The sequence below is a fragment of the Littorina saxatilis genome, linkage group LG9, assembly GCF_037325665.1.
Source record: "Littorina saxatilis isolate snail1 linkage group LG9, US_GU_Lsax_2.0, whole genome shotgun sequence".
In the NCBI taxonomy this organism is placed as follows: domain Eukaryota; kingdom Metazoa; phylum Mollusca; class Gastropoda; order Littorinimorpha; family Littorinidae; genus Littorina; species Littorina saxatilis.
Window position 1 is genome coordinate 64128491 of NC_090253.1, and position 16702 is coordinate 64145192.

General features: G+C 44.2%; 1 protein-coding gene and 1 long non-coding RNA gene across 2 annotated transcripts in view; one reads left to right on the top strand and one right to left on the bottom strand.

Annotated features, from left to right (window-relative positions):
* Positions 1-2267: 2267 nt before the first annotated feature.
* Positions 2268-16702, bottom strand: part of LOC138976788 (protein unc-13 homolog D-like) — a 55193-nt gene continuing 40758 nt past the window's right edge. Inside the window, exons 18-26 of the mRNA XM_070349679.1 lie at positions 14853-14957; positions 14125-14406; positions 12617-12757; positions 12347-12379; positions 11305-11463; positions 10555-10642; positions 10075-10234; positions 4846-5062; positions 2268-4337 (exon numbers count right to left, since the gene is read on the bottom strand). Of these exons, the coding sequence (XP_070205780.1) occupies positions 4182-4337; positions 4846-5062; positions 10075-10234; positions 10555-10642; positions 11305-11463; positions 12347-12379; positions 12617-12757; positions 14125-14406; positions 14853-14957 (1341 nt within the window). The 3' untranslated portion in view covers positions 2268-4181. The remainder of the gene's footprint in view (positions 4338-4845; positions 5063-10074; positions 10235-10554; positions 10643-11304; positions 11464-12346; positions 12380-12616; positions 12758-14124; positions 14407-14852; positions 14958-16702) is intronic.
* LOC138976786 (uncharacterized) lies at positions 6971-9762 on the top strand. Its single transcript, XR_011459145.1, has 3 exons — positions 6971-7373; positions 7654-9040; positions 9321-9762. It is a non-coding gene; the product is annotated as an uncharacterized lncRNA (long non-coding RNA).

Sequence of the window (16702 nt, forward strand, 5' to 3'; positions counted from 1 at the left end):
AAACATGCCTTTTTCACCACGCAGATCCCGATCTTCGGCAAGCAGTGGTGAGCGCCAAAAACCAAGCGCATGCGCATTGAGGCACAAAGTTAAAAATAGAGAGGAAATCCCCACCACCGACGAATGTTCGTCTGACGAAGGTTGAATCTGGATGTCCCTAATGACTTCGTGTGTAGTGGGGCAGACATGCTCCCATGGAACAAAGCTTGAAGTGTTCTACGCGTGTGCACGTGATTTATAGACTGCATGGGAAAGTAACATGTGTGTATTTCTGTGCAGCTAGATTTCTGTATATTGACAGAAATAGAAACTTTTATGTTGAGTGAGAGTGATTTGTAGAATGCATGGGAAATAATATGTTTATGTTGTGTTGATTGAATATTTCAATAGAGGAACAGGGGCAAAGGGCCGTAACCGTGTTCTTGTCTTTGTGCCTGGTTGGAGTGTTGTGTGTGTGTGGGAAGACTAGGCAGTAAACAGAGAGAAGCACGCACAATTTCTGATAGGAGTAAATATACATACAGACATACACACGAAAATTCCAGCCGTAACAATGATGATGATGATGATGATTATCACAACAATGATCACAACGACGACGACGAAATATACCTCAGCCAGTTTATGAAGGCAGAAGTCAGTTGGGTTGTTCCTGAAACAGACGAGGCCACATCATCCGTTTTCAGGGTTCGTATTTGATAGCTAGCGACAAGTTCTTGAAGTAACGGAGGTGCGTTTCTGATAGTTTCTCACCCACCATAAATCCGTTCAGGATTTTACATGTCCACATGGACATAAAAACCAAAAACATGCAGAGTTGCTGCTTTCTGCACAAGGTTGGAATGTTATGCGGAAGTAATATTTTAATTGACACTTTTTTTCAATCTGTGTCGACGTCTGTGTGCGTGTATGTGTGTGTGTGTGCGCGCGAGCCTCTCTCTTATGTACCTCTCTCTCTCTCCGCTCTCTCTCTCTCTCTCTCTCTCTCGTTCTCTCTCTGTCTCGCTCTCTCTCTCATGCAGCTTAAGCATATGTATTTTCAAGGCAACCCTAGCAACTGGACTGGATGGTCTGTCAGCTTGTGCTCACCCCCCCCCCCCCCCCCATTCTGAGCGTTGTGCGTCCATGTGTCCGTCTGTGTGTGTGTGTGTGTGTGTGTGCGTGTGTGTGTGCGTGCGTGTGTATGTGTGTGTGTTTGGTATGTGTGTGTGTGTGTGTGTGTGTGTGTGTGTGTGTGCCTCTCTCTGTCTCTGTCACTCTCTCTCTCTCCCCCTTAGCTTAATCAAATTATGTATTTTCAAGGCAAGTCTTTGTCTTTGTCTTCAGGCGCAGTGGATAAAGATGTGACGCTTTTGGGTTACTGCTTTGAGCATTCGCTCTCTCTTGGACGATGAAGTATTAATTGGTGTAGCCTACGTGATGCTTTCTGTTGGACAAATGCATCACTTAATGGGCAGAGGACGTGACGCATTCTGTTAGACAATGAGATCTCATCGAAGGATCAGACGTTTTATTTTGGACACGGAAATACTGATTTCAGAATGTGACGTTTTATGTTGGACACAGAAATACTGATTTCAGAATGTGACGTTTTATGTTGGACACAGAAATACTGATTTCAGAATGTGACGTTTTATTTTGGACACGGAAATACTGATTTCAGAATGTGACGTTTTATGTTGGACACGGAAATACTGATTTCAGAATGTGACGTTTTATGATGGACACGGAAATACTGATTTCAGAATGTGACGCTTTATGTTGGACACGGAAATACTGATTTCAGAATGTGACGTTTTATGTTGGACACGGAAATACTGATTTCAGAATGTGACGTTTTATGATGGACAATGGAATATTGTTCTGCGGATGTGACGCTTTTTGTTGGACAATGGATCACTGATTTGTTGTTGTGATGTTCTCTAAAAGACAATGGATTACTGTCCTGGGAATGTGGGGTTGTTGGGTTTTTTGTTTTTTTTTTTGTTTTTTTGCCAAGCACATCATTGTGGGGCTTTTAATCAATAACATGCATCCGTCTACAATTTATCATCATTCATCCATCAACATTTATAATAGATATGTTTGGCAAGTATACACAACACACAGCATTAGGACAAACTAACTGGACAGCAGTAAGGTATCACAGCCACTTTATTCCTCCACCACAGCTGATGTCATGTTACATGTAAAACAAAGAATCAAACACAAAAACAAAGAGACTGCATGCCAACATTACAAAACTAAGAATTAAAAAACAAGAAAGGTAAGTTGTTGGAACGTTTGTTATTGACCAAACAATCGATCCAGTTGGCCGCTGTCAGCGTGAGTTCGTCCCCACGTTCGGCGAGAGATTTATTTCTCAGAGTCAACTTTGTGTGCAGACTCTCCTCGGTGTCCGAACACCCCGGTGTGTACACGCAAACACAAGACCAAGTGCGCACGAAAAAGATCCTGTAATCCATGTCAGAGTTCGGTGGGTTATAGAAACACGAAAATACCCAGCATGCTTCCTCCGAAAGCGGCGTATGGCTGCCTAAATGGCGGGGTAAAAACGGTCATACACGTACAATTCCACTCGTGCAAACCACGAGTGCACGTGGGAGTTTCAGCCCACGAACGCAGAAGAAGAAGAAGAAGAAGAAGAAGAAGAAGAAGACCAAACAATACGTTACAGTAACAGATATTTTGATCCAATGGTCTTTTAAGTGTACAGACAAACAAATATCAATTAAACTAAAAAAAAGACTTAGCTCGCAAAAGGTGCAGCCTCTTGGGGAGAAGACAGAAGCGAGGCAATGATTATATGACGAAATGAAATAAATGAAATGAAATGTAACGTATTGTTTTGTCAAAAAAGACGTTCCAACAACTTACCTTTCTTGTTGTTGTTTTTATTCTAAAGAGGCAAACGTTTTAACACTGCTAAAACACACAACGAAACTGGCTAGCTTGGCATTACTGTTAAAGACAGTGAAAAAAGTGATATGGTGAACCACCGTCGTTACGTGTCCATAATCTCTCCCTTTTTCAAAGAGCACCTCACTGAACAGATATATGAGATTCCGACTGTCTTTATGGCACTTACGTGGCATCCATGTTCTAACTGGAGAATTATCATGACATCAGACCTTACCAAAACCAAGGTAATAAACACACATTTGCCATTCAATGTTGGAATATGATCTTACCAACACCAAAGTAATAACCACACATTTTTCATTCAATGTCTGAATATGAGATCTTGATGACAGCGATGACGTCATTTCCTGGGCAAGCTGGCAGCACATCACCTTTGTAAAAGATGAGCATCAGTCAGCAGAACGACCATGCAGTGTTCTTTCACACTTGGATCACAGACCTTTACTTTATTCCTCACAGCGCTTTTGCACACCCGTTGGTAACACCTTTCACACAGCATACTGTCCACTATACAAAGGTTTTCTACCGAGTTTAGATAATGTAACTAGGGAAATACACAAACTGAACGCCATTTTCTAGTACACATCATCCAAAGGTTTACCCACACACCTTCTGTGTTGTAACTATCGAGATTCCAGTTCGGAGAATTTGTGTTTTATTTCCCCGCACAAGTCATTTGTGAAGTCTCCTGTGCCCCACATAGTCACCCCTTCATAAAGGAGCCACACGTATTCGGCTGAAATGTTCCTTTGAGATTCCCCCGCAGCTAACTGAAGCGTATTGTCTGTCACAGTTGCAGTGTGGATGAAGCACGGCTCAGAAATGCCAGGGGGTTCTGGGAAGTGATTCGAAAGACGAAAGCGCCTGAAATACACAGCTGCCAGTGCTTTATTTTCTAAGATTATCAGCCAAGATCATGTGATTCTTCACAAATTTTTCCCTCTCTGTCATTTACAGGCATCTGCGCTGCCATGCAAGATCTGGTGACAACTGGGCTTCACACGATCACTGGTATCCATAGACAACTTGATCAGTCAGACAAGTGACTTGTTGTTTGGTCTCGTGTTGTTTGGTCACGTGCTGTTTGGTCACGTGCTGTTGGAGGAGAAAAAGGAGAAGAATGAGGAGAGTCCGGCGCGTGACGTGATGTTTGGTGACGTGTCGTTTGGTCACATGTTGTTTGGTGACGTGTTGGTTGGTCACGTGTCATTTGGTCACGTGTCGTTTGGTCACATGTTGTTTGGTGACGTGTTGGTTGGTCACGTGTTGTTGAAGGAGAAGAAGGAGAAGAAGGAGGAGAGTCCGGCGCGTGACGAGGAGTGGAGGGAGGTGTGGTGCGCGGCCTTCATCAGTTTGACCCTCTCCTGCACGAACGTCTTGCTCAGCGCGTCCCACGGCTGGCGCGAACACAGCACCTGCAACCACACAGCACGCCATTGGCTTGTCATTATAATGTATTTAACTAGCAAGATCAAACAGTCGTTACATGTCAAGAACCTGTCTGTTCCCATCCTCGACTGAAAGACGATCTCTGTACGTGTATTTCTGCGTCATTGCTACATTGCAATAATATTTGCACATCAAAAATACAGAGACCAAAAACAGCTATTGGACTGTATGGCAACACACAAGTACAATGCCGATATGATTTGAATGCAAAGTAATCGATTTAAGAAAAAAGTTCAATGAAAACAAAAAACGCAGCACATTCGAAGTCAAAACAAACTTATAAGACAAGACAAGACAAGACAAGAGAAGAAAAAACAAGACTAGACAAGACAAGACAAATACAAGCAGACAAGACATGCCAAGACATAAAGACAAAATAAGACATAAATTAAGAGGAAATGATATTTTCTATTTAAATTCTTATCTTATCATGTAGTCTATACTTTGACGAACGGTAGCCCGAGCATGACTCACGCTGAAGGGTCCCTCGGCGTCCTTGGAGGGTCGTTTTAGCGGCATCATGATGACGGGGATGCGGTCCACGCTGCTGTCTATGGAGATGTGCGGCACGGCCGACAGGTGGATGACGATCTCCCCGGCAAAGTCGTCCGACTTGAGGCGGTCATAGTCGTACACACTCAGCAGCAACGCGGCGCCCTTGGTGCTCAGGTACTCCTTGGGTACATTGGGACTGAAAGGGGCATCCACAATATCGTTACTAGAAAGATCTAGATGTGCAACTTTTTAGCACGTGTACGGGAACGTGTACGGGTAACGTCATCAAATCTAGTTTTTACGTCACGCGTTTGCCAAGATCTACACGTCTTGCTGGGAGGCAAACAACGTGTCGGACAATGGATGACTGCATTTGGAACATTGGAGAAGGGTCAGCATCATCCAGACCAATTCTCCAAGACGTGTACGGGTGACGTCATATCTGCAGGTACGCGTACATGTCTTGGCTACACGTTCGCTCATCTAGAACACTGTAATAGCGCTGAGAAATAGCTCAGTCGGTGGGCGCGGCTGGCTTCAAAACCCGGCTATCGGCGCGGGTTTGATACCCACGTTCGGCGAGTCAACTTTGTGCAGACTCTCCTGGGTGTTTCGAACACCCCGGTGTGCACGCATGCGCACGATAAAGAATCCAAGTTCCCAGCAAAAGTCTCAGCAATTGGAAACATGAATACAAGCATGCAGGAGAAAACAAGGTAGCCCCGGCCCCAGCGAGAAAGCCGCCCCAATTTTCATGAGGTAAACCTCACAGGACTATATGCAATGTTATCCTTATCCTAACAGCGACACAGCACGGTGGGCTAATGTGTTAACACAGTTGACACTTGTTTTTCATTCTTTGATGATAACTCCTTGAGAGAAAGAAAAACTGGCGTGGGCAAAATAAACACAAATGCACTAGTACTACCATCTAATACTAAACTTTCTTTGATCAGACCTTAGCATCTTTTTTCGAGTTGGTAGGGGGAGGGGGGTGGGGGGGGGGTGGGGTTAATAACTATTACTATTCCTTGCGAAAGGAACCGGCATTGTCATTGGAAAGCCATATCGTTTCACATACCGACGGGCGCTGTGGCGGGGTGGTAAGACGTCGGCCTCTAATCGGAAGGTCGAGGGTTCGAATCCCGGCCGCGGCCGCCTGGTGGGTTAAGTGTGGAGATTTTTCCGATCTCATAACTCATAACTCATAACTCATAACATTTTATTGATCCAACAAAGGAAATTAATTTAGTCATCAGCACATATAGGTCATTAATTAATAACTATAAAAGAATAAAAGAAGAAAATTCATAAAACCCATGATATAAAAATACCCTTTTTTCTTGCACACCTGACACACCGACACACCAATACACATGCATACATGCCTACATACATACCTACATACATACCTACATACATACATACATACATACATACATACATACATACATTCCATGTTAAAGTGTAGTTAAGAACATCACAGTAATTATATCATTGTTTGGATTAACAGATAAGTTTTTATGTAAATGATGATAACAACAATCCATAATTAACGCTATTGCACTACCAAGGAAGAGACCAACCAAACACATAAAAACCAATAACAGTAATCATCATCAGTTATCACAGGTATCACAGTAGATTAGCCATCAGGTAGTTAGACTCAATTGGGCAAAATATAGTGTCAACACCATCACAACAAAGCTAGAGCTTATTTTCACAGCACTAGTTATGATCTCCCAGGTGAACTTATGTGCAGACCTGCTAGTGGCTTATCCCCCTTCGTGTGTACACGCAAGCACAAGACCAAGTGCGCACGGAAAAGATCCTGTAATCCATGTCAGAGTTCGGTGGGTTATAGAAACACGAAAATACCCAGCATGCTTCCTCCGAAAGCGGCGTATGGCTGCCTTATTGGCGGGGTAAAAACGGTCATACACGTAAAATTCCATTCGTGCAAAAAGACGAGTGTGCGTGGGAGTTTCAGCCCACAAACGCAGAAGAAGAAGTTTCACATACTGAATAGCTGTCATAATTAAAATCACACTGCTTCACGCTGCTATTCAAGCTCTCCTAAGATGAAGGAGCTAGTAAACTTGTTACGAAGCGGTTTACTCGTATTTGTGGTAATGTGTATTGTTGTAAATAGAATAGACTATAGCGATGGTCAGACATTGGAAAGGGCTATAGGCTGCATACCGTCGCGTTGACCGCAGTTGAACCTTTGTGTAACTGACAAGGTTTTTCACGTGCAAGTAATGCAGGCGACAGCTCACTGGCAATGTCATAGCAAGAACGACTTTGTAAAATCAGTCGCCGTCAAGGAGCCAAGCTCGACTCATGTTTTTCGTAACACGTTAGCAGACGGGCTCCTGTTTTAGGTATCTGACTGAAGAAGGATGAAGACTGACGAACTTTCCCTATCAGTCTACGTGATATCTTCCATTTTCATATTCATGCCAGGCCGGCGACTGTACTAAATGTTGGCTTTACACTCTTTTGAGGTATGTTTGAAACCGGTTATATTTTCATGTCATGTTGTCGTATGTGAGAAGAGTGACTGGTTCTGTGTTTAACGTTATTGTGTAGACCTAAGCTATTGTGCTACACTGCTTAAACATGTGAGGGTTTTACGTAACGTTTTCTTGGCTTTAGAAAACAGGAATTAACGTGTAAATAATTATATTGGCTCATGCAGCTTAATATGTTGGACGAGTGAGTATTTTTATTGTGCGAGTGAAAGAAATTAAAGACAAGTTGATTTATGGACTATAAACTTTACAGTGTTCCAACTGGAGGGTTTCATCGACGGAGGCTGAACTGAACCAGTCAACTGCGGCTTGGTGTACATGACCATGGCATGGAGAGCTGGCAGGGTTCTACAGTTAGCCGCCGAGACGAACTGGAAGGATCAAGGACTACGTCAAGCAATAGTTGCGATGTCGTGAGGACTGGTGCACCCTTGTCAGTCGTCTGAAGGACTTACAGCCATACCAACATCTTGAGGGCCGAAAGATGGCAGTAGGGTAACGTACAGTAGAATACCTATTCGTCTTACCTGTTAAGCTGCTTTGTTTGAGCCAAAAGGTGTCTGCGTCTTGGACTGTAGAGTTTCTTGCGGTGTTGTCGACCTAGGGTACTGGTCGAAGCCCGGAAATGATTTTGTGATGTAAAAAGCTTTGTAAACTAATAATAATTAGTCTTGGCAGTGTCAAGATCCATTTAACACCAGGTTTTTGCGTGTGTGAGTGCGTGTGCGCTTGTGCCTTGTAAGCTACTGTAGCGGACAACTAATCAGATTACATTCCAGCCTGTAAACAAATACTAAATTTATAGAGTGGTGTAGAGGCATTTATGATTGTCTAGAAACCGGCCAATAAAGGACCATAACATCTGGCGCAATAAGGGCTATACCACTCCATAACAAATGGCGCCCAATAGTGTTTGTTTGTTTGACCCTTTAGCAGTATTGTTTTCTATCTCAAGGCACGTACGCTTACACGGGTGTGAATGATTGTTTTGTTTGTCCTGTTTATCCAGTAACATTTTCAGATTTGATTTGATTTTTGATTTGATGTGTTGACTGGCATATTCTTGCAAGGCCAAGGTCTCACACGTGTTTCATTCATGATATTTTTTGTACACAGCTTCTGAACATGACCCCTGTATATAATTCTTTTGACTTTTTGGATAATCTCTGATCGAGATTCAGAAAATTTCATCGTTTTTTCAACAATTCATTTTCTTTTGAGGAAAGGGGGTGATGTTACGAAGCGGTTTACTCGTATTTGTGGTAATGTGTATTGTTGTAAATAGAATAGACTATAGCGATGGTCAGACATTGGAAAGGGCTATAGGCTGCATACCGTCGCGTTGACCGCAGTTGAACCTTTGTGTAACTGACAAGGTTTTTCACGTGCAAGTAATGCAGGCGACAGCTCACTGGCAATGTCATAGCAAGAACGACTTTGTAAAATCAGTCGCCGTCAAGGAGCCAAGCTCGACTCATGTTTTTCGTAACACGTTAGCAGACGGGCTCCTGTTTTAGGTATCTGACTGAAGAAGGATGAAGACTGACGAACTTTCCCTATCAGTCTACGTGATATCTTCCATTTTCATATTCATGCCAGGCCGGCGACTGTACTAAATGTTGGCTTTACACTCTTTTGAGGTATGTTTGAAACCGGTTATATTTTCATGTCATGTTGTCGTATGTGAGAAGAGTGACTGGTTCTGTGTTTAACGTTATTGTGTAGACCTAAGCTATTGTGCTACACTGCTTAAACATGTGAGGGTTTTACGTAACGTTTTCTTGGCTTTAGAAAACAGGAATTAACGTGTAAATAATTATATTGGCTCATGCAGCTTAATATGTTGGACGAGTGAGTATTTTTATTGTGCGAGTGAAAGAAATTAAAGACAAGTTGATTTATGGACTATAAACTTTACAGTGTTCCAACTGGAGGGTTTCATCGACGGAGGCTGAACTGAACCAGTCAACTGCGGCTTGGTGTACATGACCATGGCATGGAGAGCTGGCAGGGTTCTACAGTTAGCCGCCGAGACGAACTGGAAGGATCAAGGACTACGTCAAGCAATAGTTGCGATGTCGTGAGGACTGGTGCACCCTTGTCAGTCGTCTGAAGGACTTACAGCCATACCAACATCTTGAGGGCCGAAAGATGGCAGTAGGGTAACGTACAGTAGAATACCTATTCGTCTTACCTGTTAAGCTGCTTTGTTTGAGCCAAAAGGTGTCTGCGTCTTGGACTGTAGAGTTTCTTGCGGTGTTGTCGACCTAGGGTACTGGTCGAAGCCCGGAAATGATTTTGTGATGTAAAAAGCTTTGTAAACTAATAATAATTAGTCTTGGCAGTGTCAAGATCCATTTAACACCAGGTTTTTGCGTGTGTGAGTGCGTGTGCGCTTGTGCCTTGTAAGCTACTGTAGCGGACAACTAATCAGATTACATTCCAGCCTGTAAACAAATACTAAATTTATAGAGTGGTGTAGAGGCATTTATGATTGTCTAGAAACCGGCCAATAAAGGACCATAACATCTGGCGCAATAAGGGCTATACCACTCCATAACAAAAATACAAAAGAACAAAACTCTAGCTTATTGTTTTTGCACGTCTCAAGGGCCCCAAACAAAATGCGTTAACTATAAGTACGTTAGACCGTAAACCAGAATGGACAACTCACAACTGGAATGTAGTGTTGAAGACGGGTTGCAGGGTCTGACCTATGACCTTGGTTTTCTGCGGCTTGTGGTTGAAGATGCAGCGTGGCTGTAGACTGACATTGACGTAGGGGTCACTCAGCCCTGACCGGTCCAGGCCCGGTAGGTCACAGCCACGGATCACTGAACACAGAGTGATCGATTTAAGATGTAACATGGGCAGTGGCATTAGAGTTAGAGAGAGAGAGAGAGAGAGAGAGAGAGAGAGAGAGAGAGAGAGAGAGAGAGAGAGAGAGAAAGTGTTTATGTGCGTGTGGATGTTTGTGCGTGTTTGTGTGTGTGTGTGTGTGTGTGTGTGTGAGTGTGCGTGTGTGCGTACGTGCGTGCGTACGTGCGATTGTGTGTCAGTATGTGTGTGTGTGTGTGTGTGTGTGTGTGTGTGGGGGGTATTTAGGGGGAGGGACGCTGGAAACACACTCAGGTGCAGGGAAAGTGTGGGTTACCTTTGAGGAAGATGGTGACGTTGCCCCGTGTCTCCTCCATGTAGGCCATCTTAATAGCCAGGTGTCCGAGGTAGTCCACAGGTGTGCCCTGAAAATAACAAATTAACCTTTTTTTGTATGAAGTAGATGTGGATTTTGGATTTAAAGTGACTGGACTCTGCTTTGGCAGTTAATTGAGATATAAATCGTCTGTTTCAAAAAAGGCCACAAGATGGAAAAATTTAGAGCAACGAAGCTTTTGTTTTTACGTTCACGAAATGCATGAACAGCGGCACCTGGGGTGAAAAGACACCCTTGCAACCAGCTTAAGTTAGAGTGCCCCTACGTTACATTTGGTCTGTCGTACCAATTATACATAATGATATGCAAAAGTTTACAAAGAGAAATCATAGGGTGTCTTTTATTCGCAAGGTTCTTCTTATCGGAGGGGCTTAACATCGCAGAAACAATAGCAATCGAAGAAGTAAAAGGATAATTGTGACCCTCCACCACGAAATGAATCGCATGTCACCTCGCGCGGTTCTGCGCTAGGCTTAATATAAGTCCGGGGAGTGTCTGGAAACAGTGTGAGGGTCACCTTAGTCACATGCTTATAACTCAAACAGTTTTCGCTCTTTTTTAAAACGGGTTTCACCACTGGATAGAGCATAACAAACTCTTTAGAAAATGTAAAAAAAAATATGAAAATCATGCAAAGGTGACATGCAACTCATTTCGTGGTGGAGGGTCACAATTTTAGTAACCACTCACCATAGAGTTGGCCAGGGCGTGGAAGTACTCCAGTATCAGTTTTTCAGAGGGGAGAGCATTCAGGTCGATACGGGCACGTAACTCTGTCAGTAGGGGGTTGGTCTCCCCTTCCCCCTCCAACCCGCAGGATGAGAAGAAAGACGCAAGACAACGCAAGTGCTGAAAACACGAAGTAAGAATACAGAGTGACAATGTCAATGACAGATTTGGCAAAACGCTGCAGATATGACAGTACTGGTATATGAGAAGAAACCGAAAGACAAACAAACGTTCAGCGTAATCAATCATCTCAAAATGTGGTTAAAACAAGAAATTCCTACGAGGTAGGAAAAACACCCCCGTCAAAGGGAAATAACCTTCTCAGTTGGTGGCAGTGACTGAGTGAGAATGGTTATTTCCCTTTGACCATTAAGATGTTCCTCTATAAGTCCTTGTATAATTTTAATCCACCAATAACTCCCTAACCGTGTGTTTGACTGGTCCCAATTTTTGTACGGACCGTCTCAGGAATGTATAGAACCTGTTCACCAAGTTTGGTGACGATCGGTCCGTTCATTCTTGAGATCTATATGCGAACACAAACAAACAAACAAACACATCGAGCGAAACCTATACACACCCCTATACCGGGGGTGTAAAAAAGTGGTGCAAACTTCGTTTGTCATCTGCAATATTCATTATATTGTCCATCGGACTGTCATTATATCAACTGTAACCGTGTGCAGTTTTTCAATAAGATGATATAACAAAATCACGTTTACCTTCTACTCTTTTTTAAAATGAAACCTCCATGACTATCTCCTCTACTTTTTGTGGTGCTAAAAGAACCTTTACGCTACACTACAAGACCGTTAAGACTTCAGTATGTACCAATGAACGCCCTTCCGGCATTTAATCAAGGCCTGGTTGGAGTCCTTGCTGAAAATTAAAGAAGTGATATCTACTTATTGCTCGCTTTCGTCAGAATGGACCAGTGCTTAATCTATTGCCCTGGTTAAATAAAAAAATTGTCATTGTCATTGTCATGGATTGCAAAAGTTACCTTTTTCATATGCTCGTAATACTCGGGCTTTTTCTGCAAAAGAGGAAAATGACAAGCATTAAGAGACGGCTTGGTCTCTCTCTCAATCAGTTTCATTTCATCACATCTTTCGTACGTTAGCTTGTAAGCGTGTACATGTGTGTGTTCGTATATGAGTGTGTGTGTGTGTGTGTGTGTGTGTGTGTGTGTGTGTGTGTGTGTGTGTGTGTGTGTGTGTGTGTGTGTGTGTTTGTTTGTGTGTGTGTGTGTGTGTGTGTGTGTGAGCCTCACCCCAATCAAGAGGTTTGAGTCAAATATGGCGAGGACGACTGCCCACAGCTCGCGGATCATACAGGGGTAGATGGAGGCCGACAGTCGGGCGTGCAGCACCTGTAGGTTGGTGTCCAGGTAACCCACACACGTGTCGGCTGACTGCAACACACCATGGCGTTTGCTTTCTTTTTTGAGGTGCAGATTTAGAAATATATAACATTGGCTGATGATTAACACACATTTATGTGATTATGTACGTCAAGAAATGACGAAAAATCAGTTTACAACACATTGCATCTTGGACATTTATATGGTAAACTCTCACAGCTCACAACCTATCCCTTGGGTTCATAGCGTGCCCCTGGCTGTCACCTAGCTCGGAACTGCTCCGTGGATTGCTGCAGCTCCATCATTCATCACATCAACCGTGCCCATGTCCCTCTCTCTCACTATAGCAGTAAGCCAGCACTCACGCTGTCTTCAGTCTATCCTCGCCTTCCTTAGCTTAAAACATTTACCAACACTCACATTTTTAAGGGCACAGTACTTCTCATGAAAACAATTCGGCCCACCGTCTGAGACCTGGCCATGAGGCTTTTACGATAAGACCATCCCTCCACTGGGTCACATACCCCCCAAATTGAACAAATACTCAGTTGACAGTGGACATTTGTTTAGGAACTAATTTTGTAAAGACAATCAATGGCTTTGGAATAAATGAGTTAATACAAACATTCCGCTGTGCACAGAGAGCGCCCAGGCTGTTCAGGTTTGGCGTGTGACCAAGTCATGTCCAATGTGCACAAAGAGCGCCCAGGCTGTTCAGGTTTGGCGTGTGACCAAGTCATGTCCAATGTGCACAGAGAGCGCCCAGCCTGTTCAGGTTTGGCGTGTGACCAAGTCATGTCCAATGTGCACAGAGAGCGCCCAGCCTGTTCAGGTTTGGCGTGTGACCAAGTCATGTCCAATGTGCACAGAGAGCGCCCAGGCTGTTCAGGTTTGGCGTGTGACCAAGTCATGTCCAATGTGCACAGAGAGCGCCCAGGCTGTTCAGGTTTGGCGTGTGACCAAGTCATGTCCAATGTGCACAGAGAGCGCCCAGGCTGTTCAGGTTTGGCGTGTGACCAAGTCATGTCCAATGTGCACAAAGAGCGCCCAGGCTGTTCAGGTTTGGCGTGTGACCAAGTCATGCCCAATGTGCACACAGAGCGCCCAGGCTGTTCAGGTTTGGCGTGTGACCAAGTCATGCCCAATGTGCACAGAGAGCGCCCAGGCTGTTCAGGTTTGGCGTGTGACCAAGTCATGCCCAATGTAAAAGCCCTGGCTAGATCTAAGATGGTGAGCCCAACAGGTTTCACGAGAAGGAGTGGGCCTGTAGCAATGACACTTTGACAAGACTCAAGCTGCACTTGTCTGGCTTTCTGACCAGTAACTCCTCGTTGAATTCCATCTCTATCTCTTCCCTAGTATTAACCATCCCTATCCAAACACTGACACTCTAACAATAGCAGTTTGACAAGACTCACGCTGCACTTGTCTGGCTTCCTGACCAGGAACTCCTCCATGGATCGCTGCAGCTCCACCTTCATCCTGTCGGCGATCTCTCTCAGCAAGATGGAGGCCTTGAGCAGAATATCGGCGTGCGCACTGCTCACCAGCCTCCCCAGGGTGCTGAACGCCGCTCTGCCCACTCGAGCGCTCTCGTGCCGTGCTGCTAGTCGCTGCACCACCGCGTTCCAGTCCAACAGCTGGGGCAGCTCGTTCAGGTACTGTCGCACGTGCTCGATGTTGTTCAGCGTGATGCACAGCTGTGGACAGTGATGTGACGTCAGTAGAGGTAGGTTACGTCATGATGATGTCAGATAATATTTGATGTTGTGTTGTATGGTATTTAATTTTTTTTCATATGCAACATGCATGGATTTCTCGTTCGAGATTATACAATTGTCTATCGTCTATGTGGGCTTCAACAAAGGACTGTATTTTCTCTGTTGTCACAAAGGATCGTGAACGAAGATCTAATGACATGCAATTTATTCATAATCCTGTGCAATTTCCCACCTCAAAGGGCCAATAATCAAGCATACGACAACCCGGGGGTGTTGAAAAGTCAGCTAAGCAGCATTAACAAATACGAGAAACGGAAAAAAGAAGAAAAAAACCTGTCATCATGATCTAGGTAAAGCTATAGACCCTGACGTGAAAGAACACCCCATACACACATTCACACACTAATATACAGGCGGTTACTGACCCTATCAGTGACGTCAAAATGGCCCTGTTCAGGGTCATAGTAACAGTTCCGTTCCAAGATGGAGTGCACCTTGTCCGCGTACATCCGGGCACCGTCACAGATCATCTGTCACACACACACATGGTCACCAGTGTGAGAAACATTAATGTTGATGCTTGTATCAAGTGCACATTGTGTGAAACTGTTATATTTAAGTCCATAATTCAAATCACTGAAATAAATTTTCCTGATAAATCTACTTTGAGAGTACAGTGGAACCGGCCCTGGGGACCACCTCTCAATATCGACCACCTCTCAATATGGACCACCTCTCAATATGGACCACCTCTCAATATGGACCACCTCTCAATATGGACCACCTCTCAATATCGACCACCTCTCAATATGGACCACCTCTCAATATGGACCACCTCTCAATATGGACCACCTCTCAATATCGACCACCTCTCAATATCGAGCACCCAAAGGAAACCCTGACAAGGTTATTGTATATGTAATTCGCCTTTCAAAAATGAACGCCTATCTAAAACGACCACTTTTGGTTGGTCCTTTGAGTGCTCGTTCACCTGTATCTATAACGACCACTTTTGGTTGGTCCTTTGAGTGCTCGTTCACCTGTATCTATAACGACCACTTTTGGTTGGTCCTTTGAGTGCTCGTTCACCTGTATCTATAATCTCGACAGTGGAGTCGACCTTTAAGCAAACCCTCTCTCCCTTCACCTTCTATTGCAAGATTCTTTCTACTTTGAGATCTGATTTTTGACATTTTCAGAAGCCTGAGGGGGGGGGGGGGGGGGGGGTTATAACGTATACATATTGAAACATCGTATCTAATTCACATTTTTAGAAGTAACGGTTGTGAACTCAGTCACTATATACACATTAAAAAAAAAACACGTTATTGCTAGATGTAATTTCTGAAATATCTATAATTTCCGCCTCCCCCTTGTCCCACATCAGTGATCTTAGTGACCCCCATGACTCACATCAGTGATCTTAGTGACCCTCATGACTCACATCAGTGATCTTAGTGACCCCCTTGACTCACATCAGTGATCTTAGTGGCCCCCTTGACTCACATCAGAGATCTTAGTGACCCCCATGACTCACATCAGTGATCTTAGTGACCCCCATGACTCACATCAGTGATCTTAGTGACCCCCATGTCTCACATCAGTGATCTTAGTGACCCCCATGACTCATATAAGTGATCTTAGTGACCCCCATGACTCACATCAGTGATCTTAGTGACCCCCATGACTCACATCAGTGATCTTAGTGACCCCCATGACTCACATCAGTGATCTTAGTGACCCCCATGACTCACATCAGTGATCTTAGGGACCCCCATGACTCACATCAGTGATCTTAGTGACCCCCATGACTCACATCAGTGATCTTAGTGACCCTCATGACTCGCATCAGTGATCTTAGTGACCCCCGTGACTCACATCAGTGATCTTAGTGACCCCCATGACTCACATCAGTGATCTTAGTGACCCCCATGACTCACATCAGTGATCTTAGTGACCCCCATGACTCACATCAGTGATCTTAGTGACCCCCATGACTCACATCAGTGATCTTAGTGACCCCCATGACTCACATCAGTGATCTTAGTGACCCCCATGACTCACATCAGTGATCTTAGTGACCCCCATGACTCACATCAGTGATCTTAGTGACCCCCATGACTCACATCAGTGATCTTAGTGACCCCCATGTCTCACATCAGTGATCTTAGTGACCCCATGACTCACATCAGTGATCTTAGTGACCCCCATGACTCACATCAGTGATCTTAGTGACCCCCATGTCTCACATCAGTGATCTTAGTGACCCCCTTGA